Below are 26,634 nucleotides of genomic sequence, written 5' to 3'. Positions count from 1 at the left end.
TCATCTAGTTTCGAAGAAAGGATCGCCCCTCGCCAGCACCACTGCTACTCGAGTGTGCATGCACAAAACCAGTTAATGTGTTAAGTTAGCTTCAAGTGTGAGAAGTTTACCGTGATGTTCTGGTATTGCAAACAGGCTCCCTTAACTCATGTTCAAGCACCTGTGGTATTTCCTCCATACATGGATATGCACACAGTAGGTGATTAAACAGGTTGAAATCCTACATAAAGCAGTGGGCATAACATGCTAAGGAAATTAGGCTGAATCTCGCATAAAAGTTAATTGCCACACAGATCTAAACAGTATCTGATGCATGGCTTCATCTCCCTTTTGTCTACAACGCACATGCACGCTTCATATTTTGAATCCCTAATGTTAGAACAAGCACTTTAAGGATATGCATGATTCTACAAAACAGCCAAGACAAATAGTAGAAAATGCATTTTATTTATATGGAAAAGGCTACATTTAGATTTGTAAAAGGTCTGAGTGTTATGTTGCCCACATGTCAAAAATCAGTTGTGAATAGCAACACAAAGGTTACATATCTTTCTACATAGCAGTGCAATTAGTTCACATTGCAATAAAATTAAGTCAAGTATGCAACAGAATCAAAAACAAGTGTTTCTCCATAATCAGCGTACAAAGAATTACAGTGCAAAGATCATTTTAGGTTTTAAGAAATCTGCAGTCAGTCATTAGGACATCCTAACGGGCAGGATATCCCAATTATTTTCATTACTAGCAGTTGTATCTTGTCAATACTGTGCACAAGAAAGTAAGTCTAAAATGAAATGACTTACATGGCAAATAAAATATATTTAGTCTATACAATAAAAATACATATTATATAAGTGAACTAACAAAATGAAATTTGAACACACTTATGGAACGGACAACATATCTTAAGGACACACATACAGTATTTATCACGTAAAAACAGCTACTTTTTTCCAGCAAAAATAATTTGGTTGCTTTACAACTGCATTATGGATCTTACAGTTTGAAGATGCAGATGTCCAACTCTTAAAAACCATAATAAATGTCTTCTGCAAAGCATACAAAGAGGATAAATATTCTTATCACAGTCCTAAGGTTACTTTTGGAAGTTTGTTTTCCCTTGCTCCAGAAACACACTTACATGGGTGAAAAAATAAAAAATTCAAGGGGCATCATGGTACATTAAAACAGTAAACTGTGCTCCATTTCCTTCTAAGTTTGAAAAAAAACTAGAATTTACAGTACTCTGTGGTATATGAAAAAGTCTTCACAAGTTTACATTGCATATTTCTGAGTCCATTCTCTTGCGTGTCTGTTGTATCTGTACATGCAGAAAGAAGGCATTGAGTGAAGAGCTGTTAGTGATGCATGGACAGTGGTCACATATTTACTTCATACAGACATTATTGAGCTTTTAATCTTTTAGCATCGACTCAAAGTTAAAATGTCTAAGAACCAAGAAACATATGCACTATGTGTTCAGTTAAGGTTACCTCTCAAAGCTATTTAGACTCAAACTCAAAACCAATCTTACAGGATTGTACCAAAATGAGTATTGTGCGTACTTAGCTTGCATTTCACAGCTGGTTCCCTTACTTGTACATGAACAGGAGTTGGTTGCCAATTATTCCCAAATGTGTATGCTATTAAAAGTCTAACATGTTTAACTTGCATAAAATTCAGCATCATTAACTGGCATTGGAAAGGGTGCAGATGGAAGGCACAGCGGTGTTATTCTCCATTCTACACTTCCACCTACATTTCAGAACTTGAAAGGAAAAATTCCTGAAAAGCATTTCTGACTAGATTTTAAGTGTCAGGTCTTTTCCTTCTGGTATGAAGCCGACCAGCACTCCCAGAGGGAAGCCTCCCTGGAGAGTCTGCAACTTGGCCTCTGGTCCTTGAACTTGCTAACATTCTACTCTTCAGACTATATTCGCTTTTTTCTGTGTCTTCCATAGGAAACGCTGACAAATTCTTTTCAAAATCACTTCTTAAGATCAACATACCAACTCTTGTACTAACTTATTTTGTTCTTAAGAATATGTTCTCATTCAAGTCTTGGGATTTTCAGTTATACACTCGGGGTAACCAGCCCTGTTATTCACTTCCCAAATCTAACAGGATAGTAAAAATTCAGTGGGTGAAAAGCATAGAGACAGAGCTATAGTCACAAATTTAATCTTCTACTTTCTGTTAAAATGATTCAATTTCAAGTTGTGGAGATGGAGAAATATCCCTTGTTCACCTCCTTTACAAACAGGAGGCTGAAACTACTACTAAGTGGATGGATAGAACGAGAGACACGAGTGGGCAGAAGCTGAAGCACAACGTCCTCAACTTGAGAACAATCTGCTTTGCAGAACAAGCCACCGTTCAAGCATTTCAAAAGTGGCTTATATGATTTGATTGTATCAGATTTTGAACTGTCAGAAAAAAAATAATAATTCTCACTCAAGTGAAGAATACTAGACCTTAAACTTCCATGTGACTTCTCCCTCACTCCTTTTCTATCCAGTCCTGAATGTAAAAGCAATACTCAAATCTTCATGAAGCTGTGACAACAAATAATTCTTACGTGGGATTTTTTTTATGCAAAGAAAAATAAATATTAACACACAGCATAAATGTATGATATTTTTGTACTTATTTGCATAAAACTAAGTATCCAACAGGTGTGTACACCTACAGGTTCCTGCTTGCTATTCTACCAATAGATATTTTCAAGATATAAATATCTAATCCTCTATACAGTAGAAAGCTATGTAAAGAGATTTATTTATTTATTTATTTATTTATTTTTTAATATGGTAAACAGTTGTAGCCAATCACTACCTGCAAGTACCACGCACATAAATACGCATAATTATGTCATACTCACTTTTCCTTGTCTGACTTGTAGATCTGTGCAATATCCGGTACTAAAGGATCATCTGGATTAGGATCACAAAGTAAGGAGCATATGGACAATAAAACTAAATAAAAAAGATACTAGATTAAACAAGTTAGTTCACTTCATTTCTATAATCCTTTAATATATTCAAGTACACAGAAAGTGGAAAAAGGAAGACTAGAAAGAGAATGCATATCAGTATTAAGGTTTTGGACAGCAGTTTTGCTCAGAAGTGTTAATAAAGCACCATTTTTCTAGGTAGGCATTAAACAACACCTGATAACAGCCTAGAGAACTCACAGTCCATGCACTTATACCTCTGGTAATTATCTCTTTCCCATGTTTTGACCTATGAAAATTAAGCTACAGAGTACATAGCTACATATCAACGTTCAATCAAATGAAGTCCTTACATCTTCAATTGTTTAAAATTATCATTAATATTACACTACCATGTAACACGGGATTTGTGCACATCCTTCTCCACTTCTTTGGTGTTATTCTCTCCTTCATATGAGCATTTCACTTGATTTGATGGATATGACGCTTCCATTTAGGGAAACATTTTATCAGGTTTTTACGCGGGTACTCACTTATCATTCTAGTTTTGATTCCTGGTATCTATCTGAGGACATTTGATTTTTCTAACACTTTCACCACACATATTTCAGGTAACTTCAATTTTAAACTCAGAACTAACACGGATACCAAAAGCACTCACTTCGCCAATTCACAATAGGTTGTGAAAGGGAATTTGATGCTACAGTAAGAATCTGCTGTAGAATATGACTTTTTTTCCCCTTGCTTTGTCTTGTTACAAAAAGCTTGGACTAACACGTATTTACAGCAGTAGCAAGCTTCATACTGACGTATTTCACTTTATTAGGTGCCAAATACACCAGTAACATTGGAAAATCAGGTTACAACACTCAGTGACACCAATCAGAGGTGCTATCAGTACGGCATAATCCTTTGATCCACTAAAACAAGAACCGTAAACGAGAAATTTCTTCCATGAGCCACTGAGCTGATTTCCAGTTTAAGAAACACAAAATGTATACGTGTTAAAAGCAGGTCAAGTCAAATCACACAAGACCTGCAGGCTGCTCTTCTTTAGAGCTGAAGGAACACTCAAAAAAAGTAAACACACTTACAGAAAAGTGCTAAAGATCTGAAAACTCAGATACCAGATAAATACCAACTGGTAAACATGATCTAGGTGCCAACTAAATATGTTCTGAATAACTAGAAAGCAATTTTTGCTCAGCAATACAACAAGCAATTTCTGTGGAAAGCTGGTATGAGCTACACGCAATAGTAATTCATGTCTTCAACAGCTACATGAGAAAACACCTTAAAAATTGTATTTTATTTAGCTACTGAAATTATTGCATATGGTTGGTATGCATGAACAGAAGCTGCTTTTCAAATCATCTATAACACTGCACCTGCATAAAGTAATTTCCATGGGACAAAGACCAACAATGTTTTCCTTCTGCTCATATACCAAGTGCATTGACACTGTTCTAAAACTGATACATGGTTTAGAGAGCTTTCAAAAACATAAGCAAGATGTGATACTGTTTAATCTTTTGAGCAACGTGATAACTGTCTGTAATATGACTAAGATCATGGCTAAGCATTTTGAATATGGGTGAGAAAAACTGCAGCCACATTTTAAGCAGCTTTTGAAGTGACACAAAATGCCTACAACAAAAGAACTAATTAACCATAACCACAATGTTCCAAATATCAAGTGTTCAAATTGAGAAAAAATTAACTACAAGATTACAGTATTTAATTAAGTCTTTTACTGATGACTTAGAAAACAGTTATGTTTTAAAATTCATCTTAAAGAGGAATCCAACAACTTATTAAATTTCAAAATAAAGCGTAATTAAGATCTTAGCCCACATAAGCATGCTCTGGCAATCACAAGCAATCCAAGAGGCCTCCCTACATGTCAGTATTGGGGTTTTCCATTTACATCCAAATTCATTTGGCTTTGCAGCTCTGTTCAGAAGTTTCTCTTCAGTTCTGCCTGCAGTCAGTTATAATACAGAAGCTGCACTTCAGCCTAATTGGACATTTGTTATCTCACCCAATTTGGTTTAGAACATTTCCTTGCCATGCAGATAATGTATGATGTCATGTGAAACTCCAAATAAACTGTGTGAGATCTTGGATCGTAACAAGGATTCCAATGGAATTACCGCTGCTGTAACATGCAGGATAAACGAGTTCTCAATGGCACCCTTGGACAGCGTAGTAACATCAGAAAAAAACAACACATGGCAGTGTATGCAAATTCATAAATCTATTAGCATATCTGTGACTTTACCTTTAGATACAGTCAGAGCTGGTGACCACTGAGATCTCAGGATATCAAGACAAATACTCCCATTACTGTTTATGTTTGGATGATATATTTTTGTTGTAAAAGCAATCTGGAATTGAAAAAAAAGTGAAAAAGTAAGAAGTAACACGAAATTGCTTTTTACATTTGGAATCATTCACATTGTCCCTTCATTTCCAGTCATAGTCGATCTGCCATATCCAACCCAGCATACTGTACAACCTCTCATCCTGTCACCCAGTTTTAGGATTCATTTCATCCCCTATGTAATCTATCACTGGCCCTTCTGGTTTCAACTCCCAAAAGAAAGCCCCAGACAGCTAAAATCTAGACACAGCTTTGACCTCAAAACTGTTTAAGTTTGAAGACAAAGGACTTACCTTTGGTGGTTTGAAAGGATAGTCTGTTGGAAAGTGTACTGTGAGAAAAAATACTCCCCCTTGATATGCACTATCAGGCTGGAAAAAAAAAAAGAAAGAAACAAAACCCCTTAATATATTTCAGTTATTGTGGAGCTTCTCTTCTGAATGCAGAGAACCTCCCAAATGGATGAGTAACTTAGAAAGCTCATTTTTTATCCCCAGTATGCAGCCCACAGTGTACTGAGGATACCGAACCCTCCCACTGGCCAGCGATGTGACAGTAGAGCCAGCTGTGGCTACTACTGCAGTAGCACAACGCGGCTACTGAGCGCTGCCCTTCTCGGGGAGGGGAAGGAGGGGAGCAGCGTTTGACTGGTGGAGCTACAAAACTGCTGATCCATCAGCTCCAAACTAGCTCCCTCCTCAGTATCTGGGCTGTGAGGCACTCCTGGAAGCTCAGCTCCATGGCACCAAGGGGACCAAGAGCAGGTCTTCCAAATCCTGTCTCCATACAACACCACAGCTGCTCTGCTACATTCGGGATCTTCCTCCATCGTTAAGCTACAAATATACTTACCTTAAGAAGTGGTTTCTCTTTGCAGATGCAAAGAGTAGGATTTTCCAACTTAATTCAGGTGATCATGATGACATCAGGGAGTTTTAAAACACACAACATCTTTGTGACCTGTACAAATCTGTGAACATGCATTTTGTTAGAGAACATGTGCACAGGTTTACGTCCAGGTTGCACACAGTTAATAGATAGAAATAACTTTGTTGCAGTCAGCTGTTGAAGAAATCTTTCATTTTTATTTACTAGAAAAGTGGGGAAAAATGTCTCAATGCTAAATGACAGAGCAGCACTTCAAGTTCAAATTAAGGGAAGGAGAAGAAAAATCTCTCTCGTTACTCAAGAAGTTTAAAACAGCAAGACAGGAACTCAGTCTCAGCAAAGCTGCAGGAGAAGTTTTGGGTTTTCTTATGGGAGTAAGCGCAGGTTTTTTTTTGTTTGTTTGTTTTTTTTAGATAAAACATTTACCTTAGAAATGAGCAAAAATTGCAGTTTTAGAGATGAATTGAAGAAGCAAAGTCACAAATGGTCCCCTATGACATGTTGTCTTACACACTCAAAACACAGACAGTGTTGCAACATAAGGCAGGTTATATACGGTATCGCTAAGAAGCCAGCATTAGGTAACATCAGAGAAGATTGCCACTCACAGTTAGGTTTGAAACGACTGCTTGCATGCACAGTAAATGGACTTTTCAAAGTTAAAATAAGCTGAAGATCAGACAAGTTCAGTGCCAAGGAGAAGGCGAAGCAAAGTCACACAGTGTTTGGTGGGTAAGGCACATCAAAGTGATGATGTGCAGACAGGAGGATACCCTACTTCCACATATAGGAAGTGAGCTCCAAAGGAAAGCTATAGTCCTGTGCTTCCCTCAGCCCATCAGAAGATGTACAGGATGTGTACTCCTATTTCCTCATGTTATCAAGACAAAGTTATGTTGTCAAGGCAAAAGTGCTGATAGTGTGGCTTTTCTCATTGACAGTTACGGCTGAGAAGGGTTGGCACGAGATGCTCACTGTTATCCTTAGCTAGAGAAATCTGATGAACCTGAAGGGAAGAAAAGACTATTTTCCACTACAAGGTATGAAAGGCGAATTGTGAGCTGGAAAAATAAGAATTTAAGTTGGGATTTATGTGCTAGTGTTGCCCTTGGTAAGGTCAAAGTCATTCAGAACAGAGACATTACTGATGGCAATCAGCACAGAAGCTTTTCCTAACTCTATATTCTTTGATATTCTTTGCTGTTTTGCCATTCACCTTCAGGCAGTGCAGAAGGGCAAGAGCAGAATGACTTTGTATGCGAAGGAACACAGCTGCCAAAGAACAATGGCATAAATACAAGTATCCTATAGAAAAGCTTGTCACAATAATTCGAGTGGCTGCTGCATCACCACAAACTGTCACATCACTGACAAACTAGTAACTGGTCTTTTACTGCTCCAGAGCAGCTGTGATGGAAATGCAGAAATAGCCTCAAATTAGCCACAATTTCACTTTTCTCCACCATGTGATGCTGCATCTCATGGGATTAAGTACTGTCTCAAATTTTCAGCTCAGTATCTGAACCAGAAGCTCTTCTTTCAAAATTACCAAGTCCAAAAGGAAAACGCTAGGAATACAATCTCCTTGCTGTGGTATTTATAAACACCCCTTTCCTCAGGTCACGTTGTTCTTCATTCTTTTTGCTGAAACCCTTTCCAATTTTCCTTCAGAATGTTCCATTCTTAATATATATTGCCCTTTCTTATGTCATGTCCTTCAAGGGTCATAAATCACATCTTTAGCAATCTCACTCAACCCAAAAAAGGCCTTTCTCACACAGAAACCAGAAGTACCCACAAATGGAGACTACATTTCCCAAAAGCCATCAGCTTCTGCCAGAGCCACATCACAGCTCTCAACTCAGTTCTAAAAGCCCCCAAATCACCTTGTGCAACACCACTCTTGTTTACAGTTCACAACTTTAACATAGGATTACTTCAACTATTTCTCTTCCAGAACGGAAATGATGATCTCTGAAAAGCAAGCTCTTGAGTTTGCAGCCCACATCACCAATTCAAACATTAGGGATGCTTAATCAGTCAACTGAAATTTCAGAAAGAAGACTACAGAATTTTTTTGAATAGTTAAAGAAGAACTGAGTGCCAGACTACTAAAAACAACAATGCATACCCCAAATCTTTAATCTGTACATAGCACAGCTGAACTTAAATACTGTGTTAAGAGACACCCAAATGAATTTTTCTGTAACAAAAAAGGAGACATGTCTACTTTCTAAGGGGAACAAACTATTATACTTACAGGTCCCATAATAGTTGCCTGCCAATGAAACACTGCAAATCAAAAAGATAAAGTGATTAGAGATTTTCTAAGCTTTTCCTTCACCAGAAAAGGTCAGCCGTGGCAAGGTGCTATGAAGAGCTTACAGTCATCTCCAACAGGTCCGGCAGAACAGTGGGCCGGCGGGTCTCGCTGCAGGTCACTTAGCTCCTGGAAGAAAAACACAAATATTTGAAGTGTATCTACATGAACAGACACATTGCAGAGCAGCATCGCTTCAAAAGTGAAAACACAAAAAAAATTATTGAATAGATCCGTGATATTTTTTAAAGAAATCAAAATGTCAACTGACCATTGATAATGGAAAGATTTCTTCCTAATAGGTTTGCAGCTGAAGGCAGTATTATACAGATCAACATCTGAAAGCATGAGAGTTATAACCAAGTTCGTAATACAATGGATCTTCTGAAGTAGAGACAGAAAGAAATCAAGAAAAAAAGGGTTTATTGATTTCCCTGTAAACTAACTGCTTAATTTAGAAATCCGTGCTCATATGACTATTCCTTTAGCTTCTGATTTTATAAAAGGTTCGTGTATTGGCCTCATCTATATCCATTAGCTGAGTTAAACTAGCTCATAAAATGCTTGCAGACTGCCTAAAGGTGATATAGGAAAGCAAAGGATCCTAAGTGAACTAGAGAACAAAAGGAAATTACCAGCTATACATCTTACTGAACATAACTTGATTTGATTCTCTACATGCTTTCTTTCAAGAGTGACTACTAGAGAAACCTAGAAAAAGTTGAAGTTTAAGAGAAGCGTACAGAGAAACTTTTATGCGTCAACTGATCTATTTTACAGAAGTTTAAACAGTCCCAAATAATTTAAATTACACAGATACGCAGCTTTTCATTTATGTCATCAACACTACATCAAACACAAAACAAGCCAGGCATTAATGCAGGTTCATTTTTTTTGTTTAATTCAATATACAAGTTTTGATACCTGAAGTTTTACTACACGAAGAACAAGTCATGTACTTTTTCCAACTCCAAGCTGATAGGAACCATGCTGCTCTAAATCTAACGAGCACAAGTAATTACTTCAGTTGAAATAAGCTTAAACAATGTGTCCTAAGTCACTGTTCCTAAGTCACTCAACTAATTACCAAGAACATTTAACTCAGTAACAAACATGAGAAGGTCTGGAACAATCTCCTTAAGTTTATTAGTCAAGAAAACAATTTAAAAAATCAACATGTAAACCAGAACAAACTTTAAGTCGTGTAAAATTTGTGTATGTAGCACGATCAGGCTTTATGCACAAGGTGAAGGGTTACAACTCCACACTTCCAACTGCTGTGATATATTTATCCGTTTACAGCAGCCAGCAAGCATTTCAACTTGTGCAGTGCCCTCCCCGAGACGCCCACTTCACCAGGGACAAGGTGCTTTAGCACCCAAACTCAGGCACACTTCTTGTAGGTCAACTCTTGGCCGCAGGTCCAAGGAAAGGCAGCACCATGAATATCCAGCCACCTCTGAGCAAGCAGTAACATTACTGCTCTGCTACGGCATGCCTTCAGCTGTGTGACTGAAGACACGAGGGCTCTTTGCTCTACTGAAATAGCTCCAGTCGCTAGCTCGTGTGACTCGCCAACCCAGCTTTATCCCGTTGGTGAAACTCTACGCTGCTCCAGAAACAACGCTCTGGGCTAAACTTGCACTGTACTTGTAAAGGATTTTGCTTTCGCCTTTTAGTCCCCTTTTTGATCTGCGGATTCAAGTTTCAGTAAGGGAGCAATACAGAGAAGCGTGACCTATGCAAAGCCCAGTCACTGCCAGCACAAGAAGTCAACAAGTCTCAAATTTCCTGGAATCACGAGACTCAGCCAGCAGCGGAGCGGTTCCAGCCTCTGTCTGCACTAACTCGCAGCCCAAGATCTAACAAGAGAAGCTGAAGTTTTGTACGGACAGTACCAAAGTCAGCTACATGAGACTGTTGGCCAAAGTGGAGAACTCAAAACCAAAATATCTTGTTTTATAGCAACTATGTCTGACTACTAAATTAAAGGTAATGATGATGAAAAACATGTAGCTTAATCCAGAGACTCCAAAATACGTACACGTTTCCTTACGCGTGCGACCCACCGTCACAGCTGCTGGGCAAGCAATTTTAGAGTCACAAATCTGTAACAGTGCTTCCATTTGTGAGATGCTTTCCTTGAGATCTTAACATCCCCAAAATTGTACAAATTGATTTTTATTCATACGTACACGAGTACTTCTGAACTTGGAAAGAACTGGGAAAGGCTCCTTAGGCACACACCTGCGATTTGTTAAGGCTAAAGGCACTGAAATTTGTCCCCCGTAAAAACATGTTTTTAATCACAGCTTGATGAGCCCAGCTTGATGAGGCCAGTCCAGTCCTGTCATTAATATTTCCCCAGTAGTGATGAAGAGCCTTTCTTCAGCCAAGTTCACTAAATGAGAGTGACAGTCACAGATATACTAAGAAGGCTTTTGCAGCCAATTCAAGCTTCATTCATATTTCCCGTTCATAAGAAATGGGGTACTAAAGCCAATAGGCTTTGAAAATACAAATAGTAACGTGAGATCAAACTTTGTGAATTGAATTTGACAGTAACAGTTTGAGCCTTTACATACAGCAGCTCAGATCAAGCTGTGATAAAAATCAAAGAAGCATTTTGCTTTGTACTGTTAATTATGCTGTTCAAACTTGGCATTCAAGGCAAAATTATCTGGAGAGCTGTATGATTTAGGCTTCGATCTTTCCTACACCTCCTGCAATGCTGTAAGGAGATATCCCTCACAAGTCACGCTGACTTGCCAGCATCCAGAGCTGAATACCACAGAAGAGCTGCGATGGTTCCCTAGAACAAACGGGGGTACAAAAACTGCTTTCAGACTTCATACAAGTTGCAAAAGAATGAGGTGTGGAATATAAGAATACAAAGCAGCAAAGATGCTCTTCAAAGGAAGCCCGAGAAGTCCAAAGAGCTACTAAGCACAATGTGCTGAAACCTCATCAAGAAGCGCAGAAGAACTGCACGGAAGGCTGGCTGCAGACAGTAACGCTAAAGATTTTTCTGTAATTCTAAGTGAGTTGGTTCCGGCAGTTTTGTCCATGTTTTATGGATTATAAAACACTGCAGCAAGATGCAGGTCTGCTTGCCTCAAAGCCTTGTCTGCACAGATATTTTTAGTCAGCGGTACAGAAAACGCTGGTGCAAGACTTTGATGCACGTATGCTAAAAAAAAAGAAGTGGATTTGTAACTCAAAGTAGTGTGGATTCCTTTTCAAAACGGAAACTCAACACTGCAAGCTACAGCATACACCAGGGCAACATCTTCTGAGAGAGAACGCAAAAAGAATGTAGTTTTGTCTGCAAGAGCTGCAAGCATCTTATGCAAGTATTAGTTATTTCAAACAGCGGTGAATGTCACGGCACAAAAGCATCTATCAGGAGCTCAGCACGTGCCACGCTTTGTCCCAGCACAGCCACAATAAATTTGTATAAAGAAAAGGGCTAAGCTGTGGACACTGCTAGGAATAAACCTTCTAATCCTCTCAAACACTGAAAAATGTTTCCTAGTAGAATAAAACATGGTTACTTCTATACCTCCGGCTGGTTGCAATTAACAGGTGTAACACCAAACTACTTCTCCTGTTTAAAACCAGAGAACAGCAGCGGAGCACAAAAGCAGTCAGGATCCATGACCGGGTGAAGCTAATAAAGGAAGAGTGGCACAGTGTTAGAAACGTTAGCCAGCACTTACTGGGGAGGGACACAGCACAGCCTCCAAATTATCACCTCACTGCACCACACACACTCTAGAACACATGGACTCACGGACAGCATGAGACAAAAATTTAAAAATCAAGTTTAAGAGATGTAAGACACATACCACAATAAACTGTGTAAGCTGGAAATGTGTCTGAAAGTGCAGACTAGCACTCATTGACAAAGTACATGACAGAATATATTTCATAAATCGTATAGCTGGTGAAGACTGGGAGGCCAGTTTAGCAGTTCTGTGCTTCACTAGGAGACAGGGATTCTCTCCTAAAAAGCTACAAGAATAAGATTGGAAAGGATACGTTGACAACAGGGAATATTCTAAGCATAGTAAAAAAAAAAGCAAAACAACAACAACAAAAAAAAACACACTAAAATCTCTCCTCTGTTGCAGTTTAAAAAAAAAAAAGTCCAAAAATAAGTCTGCAGGCTATCAGAAGACAGAAATAAACTGCAGGCAGCATCACTAAAAGCTATTTTAGTTCTTTAAATACATGAAACCGCAACCAGAGCCCTTTTCCACACCATTATTTAAAATAGAGGTTTTTAAATTTGCCAGCTATGCTCTTCATTTCTCGCACAAAAAGCATTGTACTTGATAGAAAGTCAACACATTCACTGCTGCTCCTCTATTAATGGTGATTGGAACCATCTGTCCAAAAAGCAGCTAGAGCACTGATTAGACTTTGGCTAGTTAACAGATTCTCTTTTCTTTGTAAGTTTAGGAAATGTAAAACATTTACCATCACGTCTCGATATAAAGTTAAGTTTTAGTGACAGAGTATCTATCTGGTTTTATACACTGTTTGATACAAAATATGTTGCTGTGATTTCACAGCTAATGTTTTGGAAGCAAACTAAAATGATTTGTATTACAGAACTGGAAAAGTTTCCTTAACATGTTTATTACCCCCTAAACAAAGTCAGAACCTAAACCACAATTACTGATAACATTTGCACTGGAGTTAATTTAATCAACCACAGTTATTTTCAACATAAAACTTGAGTTGCTATGTCCTGTTAGACTATGCATGTATGAAACATGCTGAAACAAACAAACATATAGCTGAATGGTAAATTTCGATGTTTGAATGCTTCCATTCTTACTGAGCTGTGGGAGAAAAACAATCCAGCACTATGCCCTGACAAGATTAAAAACAACAGCTATTTTTAAACCAGTCTTCAAACGTGTCAGAAAATACGTGGCTGCTGCCTTCGAAATCTCTTCTACCCCCAAAAAAAGTCCAATTTATTTTTATGCTGATAACTAGAGCAAATGAATACTGGTTTTGTAAAGATTTCAAAATAGTCTGAGCCACTAACAGGCGTAAGAAATAGCAGCAGCTCATTAATACTAGAGGAGCATCCAAAATAGCGGTTTATTCTTTCAACGCTGCATCACAGACTACAGGGAAGCAGCTCCTGCCCCAAGGAGCTTGTATTCCACATCACATACACAGCACAGACCGAAGTTTTTGACAGTGTAGAAGCACAGCTGCCTCTCCTTCGTGCTACAGCAAAGCATTGACAAGTTCAACTAATCCAGATCCTCCGCTTAAAATGAGCAAGAATCCCCCATCCTTCCAAGGAACTCAGATGAATTTGTCATCGAGTTAGTACTGACCTCTATGCTTACAGAGTGGGGCTTCACGTCCTCGCTGCTCTTCCACCTTCACCACTAAGCTGAACACACTAGGATGATCAGCTTGCGTGTTGTTTATTTACTTGCCTTTTTTTTGTTTGTTTTGTTTATATATTTTTTTTAAGAAAGCTCCCAAGCACAAGGCATCCTTCTGTTATTAGCGCAGAGCCCTGAGGTCTGCAGTTTGTCCTTTGAGGAGCCCCTCAAGGCAGACCAACGAAAGAAAAGATGAAATAACACAATCACAACAGCAATACTATTCAGAAACTGGAGTCCCAACTGGCACGGGACAAAATACACATTCTAGTATACACATGTTACAGCTGTGCTTCCTCTGTAAGTGCTATCATTCTGACCACGCAAGCTCCCAAAATTATTGTGACCAAGCTTGTCACCAAAATCCCTCAGCTGTGTTAAAGCACACTTCTGAGCCACTCTAAAACCACCCAGGTTTAACCAGAGGCACTATGTCTAGACCAACAAATTCTCAATCAATGCCATTGTGTTTTCTGACAGTGCTTTGTTCTCCAAAGAGGTCCCCGAGGCACTTTCTCAAACTATAAAATCCTTACAGCATTTCCTCTACTGCAGATCTTATCACCTCCTACCCTCGTGATATGACACAGCTATCAACCTTCATAGCCTGTGTGAAACATCTGGGAGCTGGACAGGATGAACAAACCTTCATAAAAACACATCTCATCTACTCCACTAGTTTTTCCCCGTTTCATTATGTTAAGGAAAGCTCTACATACTACACTGACATCAAGATATTTTGTCTTTTCAAACTTTCCCCCTTCATTTTTATCTTCCATTTGTAATAACTTCCTTGACACTTTCTTCTTTCACAGCAAGTGGCTTGTTATGATACTGCTTTGGAGTCTGGCTGCTGGACAAATCCCTCTAGCAGTAATTATTTCTTACCCTGGAAAGGCAGCAGATAGCAATTAGGGAAAATAATAATAATAATAATAATAATAAAACAGTAATGGTCTTTTCTGCAGAAAACTAGAAGCGGTAGCCAGTACCGAAACCGATCTCAACTCTCCTGGTAGCTCCCACTCCAGAATTTCTTCATGTTTCAGATAAAGCCTATTGCACAATCTGGAAATCTTATACTTGAAGTCGGCACTTCTTGACTTTCAGAGAACAGAGGAAGAATCTACTAAGGCTAACGGTATGCAAAGCGCTAACTTCAGGATAGGGTTCACATCTACTGAACTTAAAGTTTGAAAATGCCACAGTAAAGAAAGCTGGGGTTTTCCAATACATATGGACGCCACTAAAGGAGGCTTTTTCACCTCAAAAACGTCAGAAAACTACAAGACTTCCCACTTCTTTTACTCACCTTCACAGAAAGGATTTGGAAGGAAAAAAAAAGGAGAGAAAAGAAAGAAAAGGAAGAAAGAAAAGGAAGAGGAAAGAAGGTATGCAGAACAAACCTAACACAAGGCTCAGGGGATTCTCACAGAGAAGGCGAGAAGCGAAAAAGACAAGGAAAAAAACCAGGAATAACCCCCCCAAGCCGCAGAAGCAGGGCAGAACTGCCTGATGGTGAGAAGCCACCGCTGTGCCTGCGGTGTGTGGTGCCACGCACCGGTTACATATTTGGCACCGGGCGACAAAACCCTGCCCTGTTGACAAGATTTGCAGCCAGAGCCCCCCCCGCCAGCCGCCGGTGGGAGCCCGCAGCGGCCCCCTTCCCCCACAGCGGGCACACCCCAGCGCTCACCGAACATTTCCGTCAAAAAAACACAAAAAACAGACATTTCCCAAACCGCCAGCCGCCCCCCACCCCCCTCAGGGCGGAAGGGCACGGCTGAGGCGGAGAAGCCGGGTTCCTGAGGGGACCGAGCGGGGACCGAGCGGGGACCGAGCGGGGACCGGCGGCCTCCCGTAGCCCCCCACCCCCTCCCCTCCTCACTTTCTGTATCCGCTTCAGCGCCATGAGGGGACCGGGGCGGCGGCGGCGGCAACGGCTGAGGCGGGGGGGGGAGCGCGGCCGGGGCGGAGCGGGCGGGGAACGGCATCGGCGCGCGCCGCGGAGGGAGGGGCGGAGGGGGTGGGGGGGGAACCGGGCTCTTTGTGTCCGCCACCGCGGGACGCGCTGGGAAATGGAGTCCTGGAGGGGGGGTGCCCTCTGGTGGTCCTGAGTGGGGAGCCCGGAGATGTGAAGTGGTATCTGAGGAAGAGGGGGCTCAGGGGGGATCTTATTGCTCTCTGCAACTCCCTGAAGGGAAGCTGTGGGGAGCTGGGGGTCGGTCTCTTCTCTCAGATAACTAGTGATAGGACTAGAGGGAATGGCCTCAAGCTGCACCCCAGGAGGTTTAAGCTAGAAATAAGAAGACATTTCTTCTCAGAAAGAGCAGTCAGGCATTGGAACAGGTCGCCCAGGGAGGTGGTGGCATCACCGTCCCTATGGGTGTTCAAGGAAAGGTTGGATGTGAAGCTTAGGTACACGACTTAATGGGTGACATTGGCAGTAAAGGAACGATTAGACCAGATATCTTGGAGGTCTTTTCCAACCTTAATGATTCTATGAAAAGGTGTTTGAAGGTCACGTCCTTGGGAGGCCCAGCAGGGGTTGAAGAACAAGCAGCTCGCCTGCAGGAAGCCCTAGCCCTACTGCAGCTGCAGCCAGTACCAGATGGATGTTGCGTTTGCCCTTACTGTAACTGCAGCCACCCACCAGTACCAGATGGATGTTGCATCTGAGATGCTGTAGGGTAGAAAAAGGAGAGGTGTGCTGCTTAACAGGCAGAAAAGTAGGTCCCAGACTCACAAGTCCTTGAGGACTCTTGGCACTATTTTTTTTTCCCCCAAGTAAAGAGCTAGATTCTCAGGTCAATACCTGGGTGTATGGGATGTAAAAGGCTACTGCTCATTAGGTTAAGTAGGTGCTAGCTGCACAAGTCCTTTAGGACTCTTGGCATTACTTTTTCAAATAAAGACTTAGATTCTCAGGTCAATACCTGTGTGTGGTGCATAAAAGTCTATTTCTCTGAAAGCACTACTCTTCAGTTTATTTCTCTCCAGCAAAATAGGGGAGTTCCATACACCAGCACAGCACCACCGGCCACTAGCCCTACGTCCCCCTAGCGATGCCCACCACCCCTGCTGTGCCCGAGCCCACTTCACCCTCACCGAGAGCCCCCTCGAGGCCTCGCCTGCCCCCCTCGGCCGCTCTGACCCCCTTTTTCCTCAGAGGGTCGACCCCGCCGCCATGTTGAGGGCGGTCCCGCCGCCATCTTGCGGGCGGGCGGCGGTGGCGGCGCAGGCGCGGAGCTGCTTGAGCCCTGCGCGGCGGCCGAGCGGGAGCCATGGGGCTGGGGCAGAACTCCAGCGTGCGGGGTGGGTAGGGGCACGCGGGGCGAGGACACGCGGGGGGACAGCGACACGGGAGGGGACGGGGGGGAAGAGGAGAGGACAGGGGAGGGGAGGGGGGAGGAGGGGGCGCGGCCCCGCCCCGCCGGACCCCCGCTGACAAAATGGCGGCGGGGGGTTGGGGGGGGGGGGGGCAGCGCTGAGGGGCGCGGGTTCGCGCCCCCCCTCTGCCCTCAGCGGGCGGCGCTGTGGTGGCACTGGGAATGTGCAGTCCCGTTACTGGTTCCAGTGCCGTTACCCGATTGTTAAGCCTGGGCAATAGCAATTCTTTCATTGACAAGAAAAGGAGGAGAACGAGACTTTAAATCTAGGAGCCCCTCCGAAGACCCAAGTTTTTGATATACGGAGTCATTTCCCCATAGGCAACTTCTAAATACCATCAGCACTTCTTAACCAGCAGAGGTAGCTTAAAAATTGGGCAAGTAAAGTGCGCCATGTGGCAGCCAGGACTGTGCTTCTGGGGGAGCCAAGAGCGCTTCGTTTTCGCCGTGTGCTTGGCAGCGCAGATGGCAAACGCGCGCTCCTCCTGCTGATAACGTGTCCCAGCTCTGGTAGATCCTAAAAGTGCCTCTGCTGTCTATATCTGGAAACGTCCAGAGTAATTTTCGGGCTGAGGAGGGAGAGGAGGAAGGAAAAGCCGTGTGATCCAACCCTATTGTTCCCTTAGGGTATGTCCAAAGAATGGAGGAGAAACTAAATTCCCATTGTTGGCTTCTTGCTGTTATCTTCTGATTTTTTTTCCTGTTGGTTTATTTCTGCTCTCCTGGGATTGCGTTCCTTGGACTTTGATTTCTTCCTTTCCCTCTATCTTCCCTTCTTTCATTCGTGTATTAATTTTTCTGGAGTTCCAGCCAAGCCTTTCCTATTGTGTAGTGATTTATAGCATTGAAGCAAGTTTTCTCCCATGTTATGTGGGCCTGTAGTGTCTTGTTCTGTCGTGACTTATGACACTGTGTTTTTGTATTATACCAGAGGGGGGATTTCTTTAATAATATCTCAGATGTTGCTCTTAATCTTCTTATTAAAAAAAAAAAGAAGACAAAGAAACTTGACATTCCACATCAGTGTCAAGGTGCCTCTTCAGTGCACGTAGGAGCTTGGCAGCAAAATGTTGAATTGGTGCTGGAGGCCTCTTGAGACAGCGTTTAAAGTACCTGTAGAATTCTGAAAACTGTTTTCCTTCACTAATACAGTTTATGATTTACTTCAAAAGATTAAATGCGCATTCCAGCTTTTCCAAATCTATTTGTGAAACACGGTTGACAAGATGACTTGCCACCTTGGAAACTTTGCAGGCTGATCTCATTAGAAGAGAGACATTCCATTTATAAATTCAGATAAGGACATTTATTGGGCCAATGTAATGGATAGGCTTCTTTAAATGTTTGGATTTGTGTAGCAGATGAATCTGGGCCTCAGGAAAAGAAGTAAGGAAGAAATTAAAAATAAGATGTCAGGTATTCTAGACTAATGATCTCTGCTTGCTGGGCTGACTGCGCTGTGCGTGGTTATGAGGTTAGAGGGGTCTGGATTACCTAAAGATGTGCAGACTGGCTCTTTCTGAATGTGCTGGAGGGCAGTAAGTTTTAGTGCAGACCTTCCTGCTCAGCTGGTAGTCACAGAAGTGTTTTTATGGCCAGAATCTTGTACTCTGGTGCCCGCTCTGGGCAATACCTGTGTCTTCCCGGCCATCGTTGTAGCTGCACTTCGCATTTTCTGGGGAATCTCTTTGAACCTGTCAGACCCAGCCTGTTCCTGAGCTGGCTGGGTGCCTCCTGCCCTCTACAGCCCTGCTTGGCTCCTGGAAACCTGCTCGAGCAGGAAGGGGAAAGCTTCCCTTTACTAAGAAAACAAACTTTAGAGGATTCATGCATCTTTTCCCCTTAGTAAGGCACATAGCAAGAATTCCCCATCCCTCTTCCCAAATCTTATTGGGACTACATTTAATCATGCAAGTGTTTGTCTAATTCCATGTACTGTTAGATAATCTGAACCATTAGGCCAAAGTCCAGGGTGTTTTCATGGGGCAGAGAGAAAACAATAGAGCCACAAAAAATAGGAAAAAACGTTGCAGAAAAGCAAATTAAAATGAGCGATTGAGACTGCAAAGTTTTTAGAGATAACTAGAGGTGGGGAAAAAGTAAGGATTGAGGTGGTGGAAAGAAACTGTTTCAATGGAGGTTGTATTTCAGAGAGTCAGGATAATCCGGTTAAATTTGTGCTATTGTTCTTAAATATAATCCTTTCAGATCCGTGTTCTTACCTGTACTCCTCAGTAGGGATTTAATCTAAGCTGGCTTTTGTTACTGTTATGAAGTTTAATATTTTAAATAACTTCCCTATTGCCAAACAGCTCGGAAATTTTTGGTTATAGCATGTGTTTAAAAAAATAAATAAATTACTCAGTACTCATACCCTTGAGGGATCTGTTTGGGTTGTTGATGTTACAGGGAAGGGACTGGGGTGAAGGCAAACTCTGATCAGTGGAAGGGAGTAAATTAGCTGGCTGAGCATCAAGAGAAAATGTTCTTGTTCTAAAATCCTGCGTTTCTCCCACAGAACAGAAAGGTCACTTGGAAAGACGGAGGTGTTGTTGTGAGCGCAGAGATATTTACTGCTTTGAGTAGCTTTAATAGAATGGAATGTTTTGCTCAAAAGCCTGACGCTCTTTCTTTTTCTGCTTCTCTTCTAGTTGAATGGATTGCTGCAGTCTCCTTAGCTGCTGGAGCAGCTGCTGTCGGGTATCTAGCTTACAAAAAATTTCTCTCTAAAGACAAGTGCTGCAAAGCAATGGTGAATCTGCATATCCAGAAGGATAACCCCAAGGTAGTCCATGCATTTGATATGGAAGATCTGGGCGACAAGGCTGTGTACTGTCGCTGTTGGAGATCCAAGAAGGTAAGAGAAGAAAAAATAGCCCCATTTTGCTGACGTGCGTGCATCTTTCAATAAAACTGTTTGCAGACTGCTTCATGGAGAGGAAGCTAACTTCTTTTCACCTCAGCTATTCTGCAGTGAGATGTAGTAGTAACCGAATCCGTAAAGGTATGTAGATTTAGGGAGAGTAAAGTCTGCAGGTCAGTGCTAATAGTGAGCAGTGTTTCTTTAGCTCTGAAGAAGCAAACAGCTTGAAAGGACAGCTGCTGTATAGAGCAATGAGTCATGAACAACAGGTTGCATTTTGCTACTGACTCACATCCAAAATTACTGGTCTGCTGGCAGGTGAAGAACAGCTCAGGAGCCACAGGCTGAGAGGACCTTAAATGCCTTTTACTAGAGGAATTTGGAAGCTTCCTCTGTCAGAAGATTCCTTGCTGCTAGTTCGTGGTGTGAATGACCAAAACCTATCCAGAAGTCTCTTGGTATGCAGGGGCTGGTGTCAAATGGTCACTTGCCATGTCTGAGCTCACCACTAAATCACACAGACAGGGAGAGTGCAGAACTGGTTTGGGAAGACCCTTACGTGCACAGATGGTGTTACTGGTGCTGCTGTTCTGTCCTGAATTATTTGTGCAGTGTTTCTGTGGACCGTAGATAGCTGCCTTTTGCCTCACAAATCAGTACAGCCCTGAACGGTTTCCAGTGGTGATGGGGGTAATCTAGAAGGAAGTCATTGTGGTTAAAAGCTTGTGCAGAAAGATGGACTTGAGGTAGCTTTGCAGCTCATAGTTCTATGGGTAATCCGAAGGAAGAACCAGTGAAATCATGCTGGCATACTTTTGGAGACTGTTTTTGGGAAATGAAGAGTCTGTCCTGGCATCGGTCTGTCCGACTTGCCTGTGAAGTTGGTAGCATCAGTTGCCTCACATCAGTGTTCAGCATGATAACCTAGCTTCTCAATGGCACCGTAAGGGCAGGTTTAAATCTGAAATAGAGATGTGAGACACTTGAAGCAACCGAGATCTCTACAGTGTGTCTGTAGCAGCAGTTCTGGGGCCTGTAATAAGAGAAAGTGGCTTGTATGAGTAGCCTGGTCCATGTACAGCTAGCACATATTTCAAAGCAGTTTTTTAAGTCAAGGTGCTAATGTTTGGAGGCTGAAATAATAGAAATGTTCAAAGCCAGGTAACTGAGGCCAGCGGCCTAGAAACCCAGTTCAGTGCCAGGCTTCTCATACCTCGAGACTGCTCCAATCAGGCTGCGCTGTGTGCCATTCTCCAGGTGCTGTACCTTTGGGTTTCTGCTGCTGTCAGAGCTTCATCACCTTGAGGATAAAGCCTAGACATTTGTAGCTGTACGTAGTTTAAAGCTAAGACATTACTGAGCATGTAACAGCGTCATGACTGGATTTTTGAAGTAGTGCTGTGGAGGCAGGCTTGTCATCTCTGCTCTGAACCAAAAAGCAAGGTTTTTTTTTTTCCCCCCGTGGCCAGAACATGCTCCATGGACCAGTATGATAGTACAGTGGGGAGGTGTGTGCACTTAGATGCAGTGCTGCTGGCTGTGCAGCGTGCAGGTAGTGTGCACGTGTATGCTGTCTCTGGGTTAAATCTCAACGAGAGCCAACATCACAGAATTGGAAGTGGCCCTGAGTGCAACCACTTCAGAGAAGAAAAAGGTAGAGGAAAAAGGCAGCTGTAAGTATCTGCAGTTGGTTGTTTAACTCAGGCTGAAACTCAGGTTTACTCAGGTTGTGCTGTAGGCAGCTCCTTCAGTGCTTTTCACCATAAAAAATAAAATTAAAAAAAATCCTAAGTTGACTGTCTGTTTACATTTTCTGCTTCCTCCTCTAGAAAACAGAAAGGGAAAATTAGTGTCTGGATTTAAGGTTTGTAGCTCTTGCAATTATTCTAGGTATTGCTTGATTCTATCTTGGTTGTGTGAAATAAAAATCTGGTTAATTACATTTTGCCATATATTGCGGGGTGTTGTCAGTTCAGGAACGTGCTGTCCTGCCGAGGCCGCTGTAATTGAATGCTAAAAGGAAGTAGAGGGGGGCTGCCTTATAATGAGCCTGTTCCTAGAACTCTGCTCTGAAAGGTCTTGTAAAGGCATTAAGGAGCTCAGTGGAAAATTTTGCAGGCACTTGTTTGCTGCTGCTGCCACCTAATAATGAGGATTTTAATCAGGGACGTCACAGCAGTGCTTACGCTTCGTGGAAAACCCCACTGTTGAAAGTTATCACTGCAGAAGCAAGGGTTTTGTCTTAAAACCAAACAGTAATTAGTCTAAAGTTAGAACATTTGTTTTCTTTTACGTTTTTGTGCTTGTGAGCTGAAGGGAGGGACCTTAATTTGTTTATTTGCAATGTCCTGCAGTCTGTGTCTTCCAGGTGGGTGTAGTAGAGTATCAGGAGTATCTGTAGAGTATCAGAAGAAACAAACCTGTTCAGTGCCAAGGGAAATGAGCTGAGCTGAGCTGTCCAGACCACTGCACAGCTCCCTCCAGGCTTGAGCTTTGACCACTGTTGCTATCTTGCTTTATAGCAAATTTTAGCCAGTTTTGTCGCCTGAAGTAGGGATGTCACTGCAGCTGGACCTTGGGCCTGCCTTCTTTGGGCACGTGAGATGTTCTGTGTCTGACGGAAGCTGGAGCAGTGCTCCTGAGAACACCGATGGTCTTTGGTGTTGCCTGGAGAAACAGCTAGCTTGGAAACATCTGGGTTTGCCCTCATTTTTGCCAAGTGGCTGTCAGTGCCTCCTCATTGAGTCAAAAATAATTGATTGACTCAAAAGTCCCTGCATGAATCAGCTTGCACGAGTATTCTCCGAATTCGGGGGTAGGGGGTGGTCTTTATTTGGAAAACTCACCTGCCATTTATAACATGGGTTTTGACATTCTGTAACTGTGAAAAGCAAACACCAAAAAACCCTCACCTCTTGGCCTGCCCCCACCCTACCCTACAGGCATGTGGCTTTATTTTTAGAACTCTGAGAACGTTTCTTACTGGTTTGTTCTCTTCATTATGTTGCTTTCATGCAGCCATTTGAAATCTTTTATTCTAACTAAGCCCAGATGATGGGGCATCAGTTTTATTTAAGGCTATGATTGGGGCATGAACATTGGGATCAACGGCGTGTCAAAGACTGATGGTGACTATACTGTGAGGGGATATTGTGTGCTAGGGGCACAAGCTTAATGTCTGACTTTGATTCCAGCTACTTCTAAGCAAAGAAAATAGAAACCAAATGCAAAACATGGGTGTGATTTATGTCACTGTCTTTAGGGTGTCCTCTGCAGAAGGGGCACAGCCCTGAAAAAAAACGTCCCTGGGAGGTGATGGGGTCTGACCTAACCCCTGTTGCTTTGCAGAGTGTCCTTTGGCTTTTGCAGCTGAAAAGACTGTTCCTGAGTGCAGCCCAGGAGCTGGGCAGTTACAACTGGCTGAAGGAGTCCCCTTGGGTCTTGCTTCGGCCAGGCTGTTCCAGTTCTTTAATGGAACAAACATTTCTTCACATTGCTTCCTCAGAGCTGCCCTTAGAAGCCCCTAATGAATAAACATGTCTTTTGGAAGTGCAGTTTATTTCCCTCACCAGGTCAGAATCCTGATGTAGAATCCAGCTTGCGCAAGTGGACCTTTGTGTCGCTGAGATAAGCTAGCCCTGTCGGGATGAAGCAAAGAAAGCTTGGCACTAGCCATCTGGAGGCAGGACTAATCTCCTGGTGCGTCTCTCAACTAAGAGATGAGCCAGGGAAGCTGTCCTTTTCTTATCATATGCTGAGGAAAACCAGGAAAAAAAAAATCAGGATTTGTTCCCGTTTCATTTCCTCTCCCCACCTACCATCTGTAGCTGTGCTCGGCTCTGGCTGTTGCTCAGGAAAACAGAGTGTGGGGCAAGGTTGAGAGCAGGATTCTCCAGACAGGTGACAGTTGAAGGTCAGCTCGGGCTGCGTTTTCCCCGTGCTGGCCTGAGGTTGGAACACCAAACAGCGTGGAGTTGAGTTGCTTTGTTTTCATAACAAACCCCTTGTCCACTCGGGGCTCACATGGACAGAACTGGTGTCCAGCCAAACTTCAGGGAGCCCTGAAGTGCCGGTGCAGAAGTGACAGTCTGCAGTCAGGGTGGATTTAACGAGGAGACGTTCTAATGAACTTCTCAACGTGGGTTCTTAATTCTGGCTGCGGGTGTACTTGAGATGTGTTTGTTCTTTCTCATTTCAGTTCCCACTGTGCGATGGCTCGCACACAAAGCACAACGACGAAACTGGTGACAACGTCGGGCCGCTGATCATCAAGAGGAAGGAGGCGTAGAGTGGACAGTGGAAGCTACAAAATGAATGTCTGACAAATCCTCTGCTCGCTTGTGATTGGGGGGAAAAACCACAAATTCATTGTCATGTCACTGAAGACTTTCCAGTGTAGTAGATACATCAGGCTTCAGCATGTGTATTTTTTCTGGTGCTTGTCTTGTCTTAATCACTACAATGCATAATTTACTAAATAGTCATGGTTTAATTTTTTGTCCTGTAAAGTGTGTGTACCCTTCCATTGAGTATGAAACTAAAATGACGCACAGAATGTACCTGAGAAAATAGTTATTGGTATTTTCAAATACATGTGTACTACTCTGAGGCCATTCAGCAGAAGGAATATTCAAAAGGGAGATCTTAAAATTTGGGGGAGGTTTGAAAGTCACGGATCTGGATAGAATTCTACTTAAAAGGCAGTGGCAGGAAAGAAATCATGGTGCCAAAATGCAGCTTAACCTCTGATCATGCTGCGTTTTCTGCAGATGTCCCGTTTGGCCTGTAACACTACCATTCTGCGTGGCTTCCATGAAAGGATGCACTTAAAACTGCTCTGAACAGAAAATGTAAAATGCTTGTAGCTAGCTGGGGCTAAAGGGCAGCTTCACCTTTGATTTAACAGCCCTGTTGAAACTTGACCCTACTACCACATGGTGTGGAAAACATACTACTGGCACAGCAGCCCTGTGTCTAGAGTAGGATTAGATGGTCTCTGTGAGAGCTTTGGTAACAGATGAGTGGAAGGACACGAAGTGCTCAGAGTGGTGGGCAGGAGTGGCCAGATTTTTTTATTATTATTATTTTTGCTGCTAGAAAGCCTTAGTTTCACTTGCACTCTCTAGCAGTGGAGCTAATTTCCCCAGACTACAGGACAGGGAGGCTATGCTGACTTATCCCAGAAGCTAAAATAAAAACTGACCCCCCCACCCACTGTTACTGTCTGCTTCATCATTGCTCCAGCTGCTTGCAGAGGACTCTTCCTCCTCCTGCAGAGGGAGCAGGCACACCTTTACTAAGTGCCCTTAGGCTCAATGTGTCTTAAATAGCTCCTGCCTTCCTGGGCTAACTGCTAATGTGGATCAGCTAATTTTACCAAAAGAACAGACACAGACAGGCTTTGGTGGCAGCTAGAAACAGAGGGAAAAGGAAGGATGAGACGAGAACTCGTCCTCCTGTTGTATGGCACTTGTCTGCTTCATCTGACACAGCTGCGTTAATGGCTGTAATGTTGGTTTCCGTAAATAGCTTTTGATTTATCAGTGTGCAAATAACTACAAAGCAAAACCCAAAGAATGTGGTGGCAGAGGGCAGTTGTGTATTAAACCTGGTCCACTAGCATAATTGCAGCTTGTGTGATGTCCAATGTCCAGAGGGAGAGACTACCTCAGAGCTAGAGAAAAGGCCTCATCAAGAAGCTGAAATTTTTACCTGGACCCCTTAAAGATCCTTCCAAGATGATTGGGGCGGTAGAGGTTTTATTTTTATTAAGGGTGTGGTCAGTACAGCTGGTTAAAACTGAAGAAAACATTTTGCATATTCTCAATGTGAGACTTTCAGAGGCTGAGGTCTTAGCTGAGCGGTTCGAACTTTGGCAGAAGGCACAGCAAGTAGAGAACGTGGCACAGAAGTAAAGGAAAGTTGTGTGCAGGTGGAGTGCAACGCAGGGGGCAACTACTGTCTGGGAGAGACCTCTACTTGCAAAATATTGCAGGCAATTATATTTAGTGTCTCATCTTCTTCCTGTCTTGACTGTAAAGGTACTTGATATTTTTTACTTGGCCAAGTACTGATGCACATGGAAAGTTGTTTTAACCTTAAATTATCAAATACATTTCTTTTATCCAAAACAAAGTTATTTCTGTACTACTAGACTATGGCACTGGATATTTCTGTATTTTTGTCAAATACACATTTGAGTTCATCTTAACCTCAAGGCTGTGTTGTCTGTGTTCTCGCCAGTGTGCTGTTTCTTTCTGGGGAGAATTGCACCTCAAGCCATGCTGCTGTAATCATAAATCTGTGTCTGGGTTGGGTTTTCCTTCTGAGCCTTCTTTTCCTGGTAGCAGCCAAGTCCAGCTGCTCTTGAATAAAAATTCTATGAAAACAACAGTCGTGTTTTAAGAGATGAAGTCCCGAA

At 42.4% G+C, this 26,634-nt stretch overlaps 2 protein-coding genes across 2 annotated transcripts; one reads left to right on the top strand and one right to left on the bottom strand.

The window, feature by feature from the left end:
• Positions 1–428: 428 nt before the first annotated feature.
• UBE2D1 (ubiquitin conjugating enzyme E2 D1) lies at positions 429–15,995 on the bottom strand. Its single transcript, XM_027460777.3, has 7 exons — positions 15,850–15,995; positions 8,610–8,673; positions 8,485–8,516; positions 5,630–5,707; positions 5,235–5,340; positions 2,882–2,975; positions 429–1,321 (listed from the first exon to the last, which is right to left on the bottom strand). The coding sequence occupies exons 1-7, from the start codon at positions 15,871–15,873 to the stop codon at positions 1,276–1,278; spliced, it is 444 nt and encodes a 147-aa protein (XP_027316578.1). The 5' UTR covers positions 15,874–15,995; the 3' UTR covers positions 429–1,275.
• A 1,127-nt stretch (positions 15,996–17,122) lies between these two features.
• Positions 17,123–26,424, top strand: CISD1 (CDGSH iron sulfur domain 1). Its single transcript, XM_027460778.3, has 3 exons — positions 17,123–17,276; positions 20,002–20,207; positions 24,412–26,424. Exons 1-3 carry the CDS (start codon positions 17,246–17,248, stop codon positions 24,499–24,501), a joined length of 327 nt encoding a protein of 108 aa, XP_027316579.1. The 5' UTR covers positions 17,123–17,245; the 3' UTR covers positions 24,502–26,424.
• Positions 26,425–26,634: the final 210 nt, after the last annotated feature.

This window comes from Anas platyrhynchos, chromosome 6 (genome assembly GCF_047663525.1).
Source record: "Anas platyrhynchos isolate ZD024472 breed Pekin duck chromosome 6, IASCAAS_PekinDuck_T2T, whole genome shotgun sequence".
NCBI classification, from domain to species: domain Eukaryota; kingdom Metazoa; phylum Chordata; class Aves; order Anseriformes; family Anatidae; genus Anas; species Anas platyrhynchos.
Note: the sequence above shows the minus strand (reverse complement) of the source record. Positions and strands in the feature narration are given on the sequence as shown.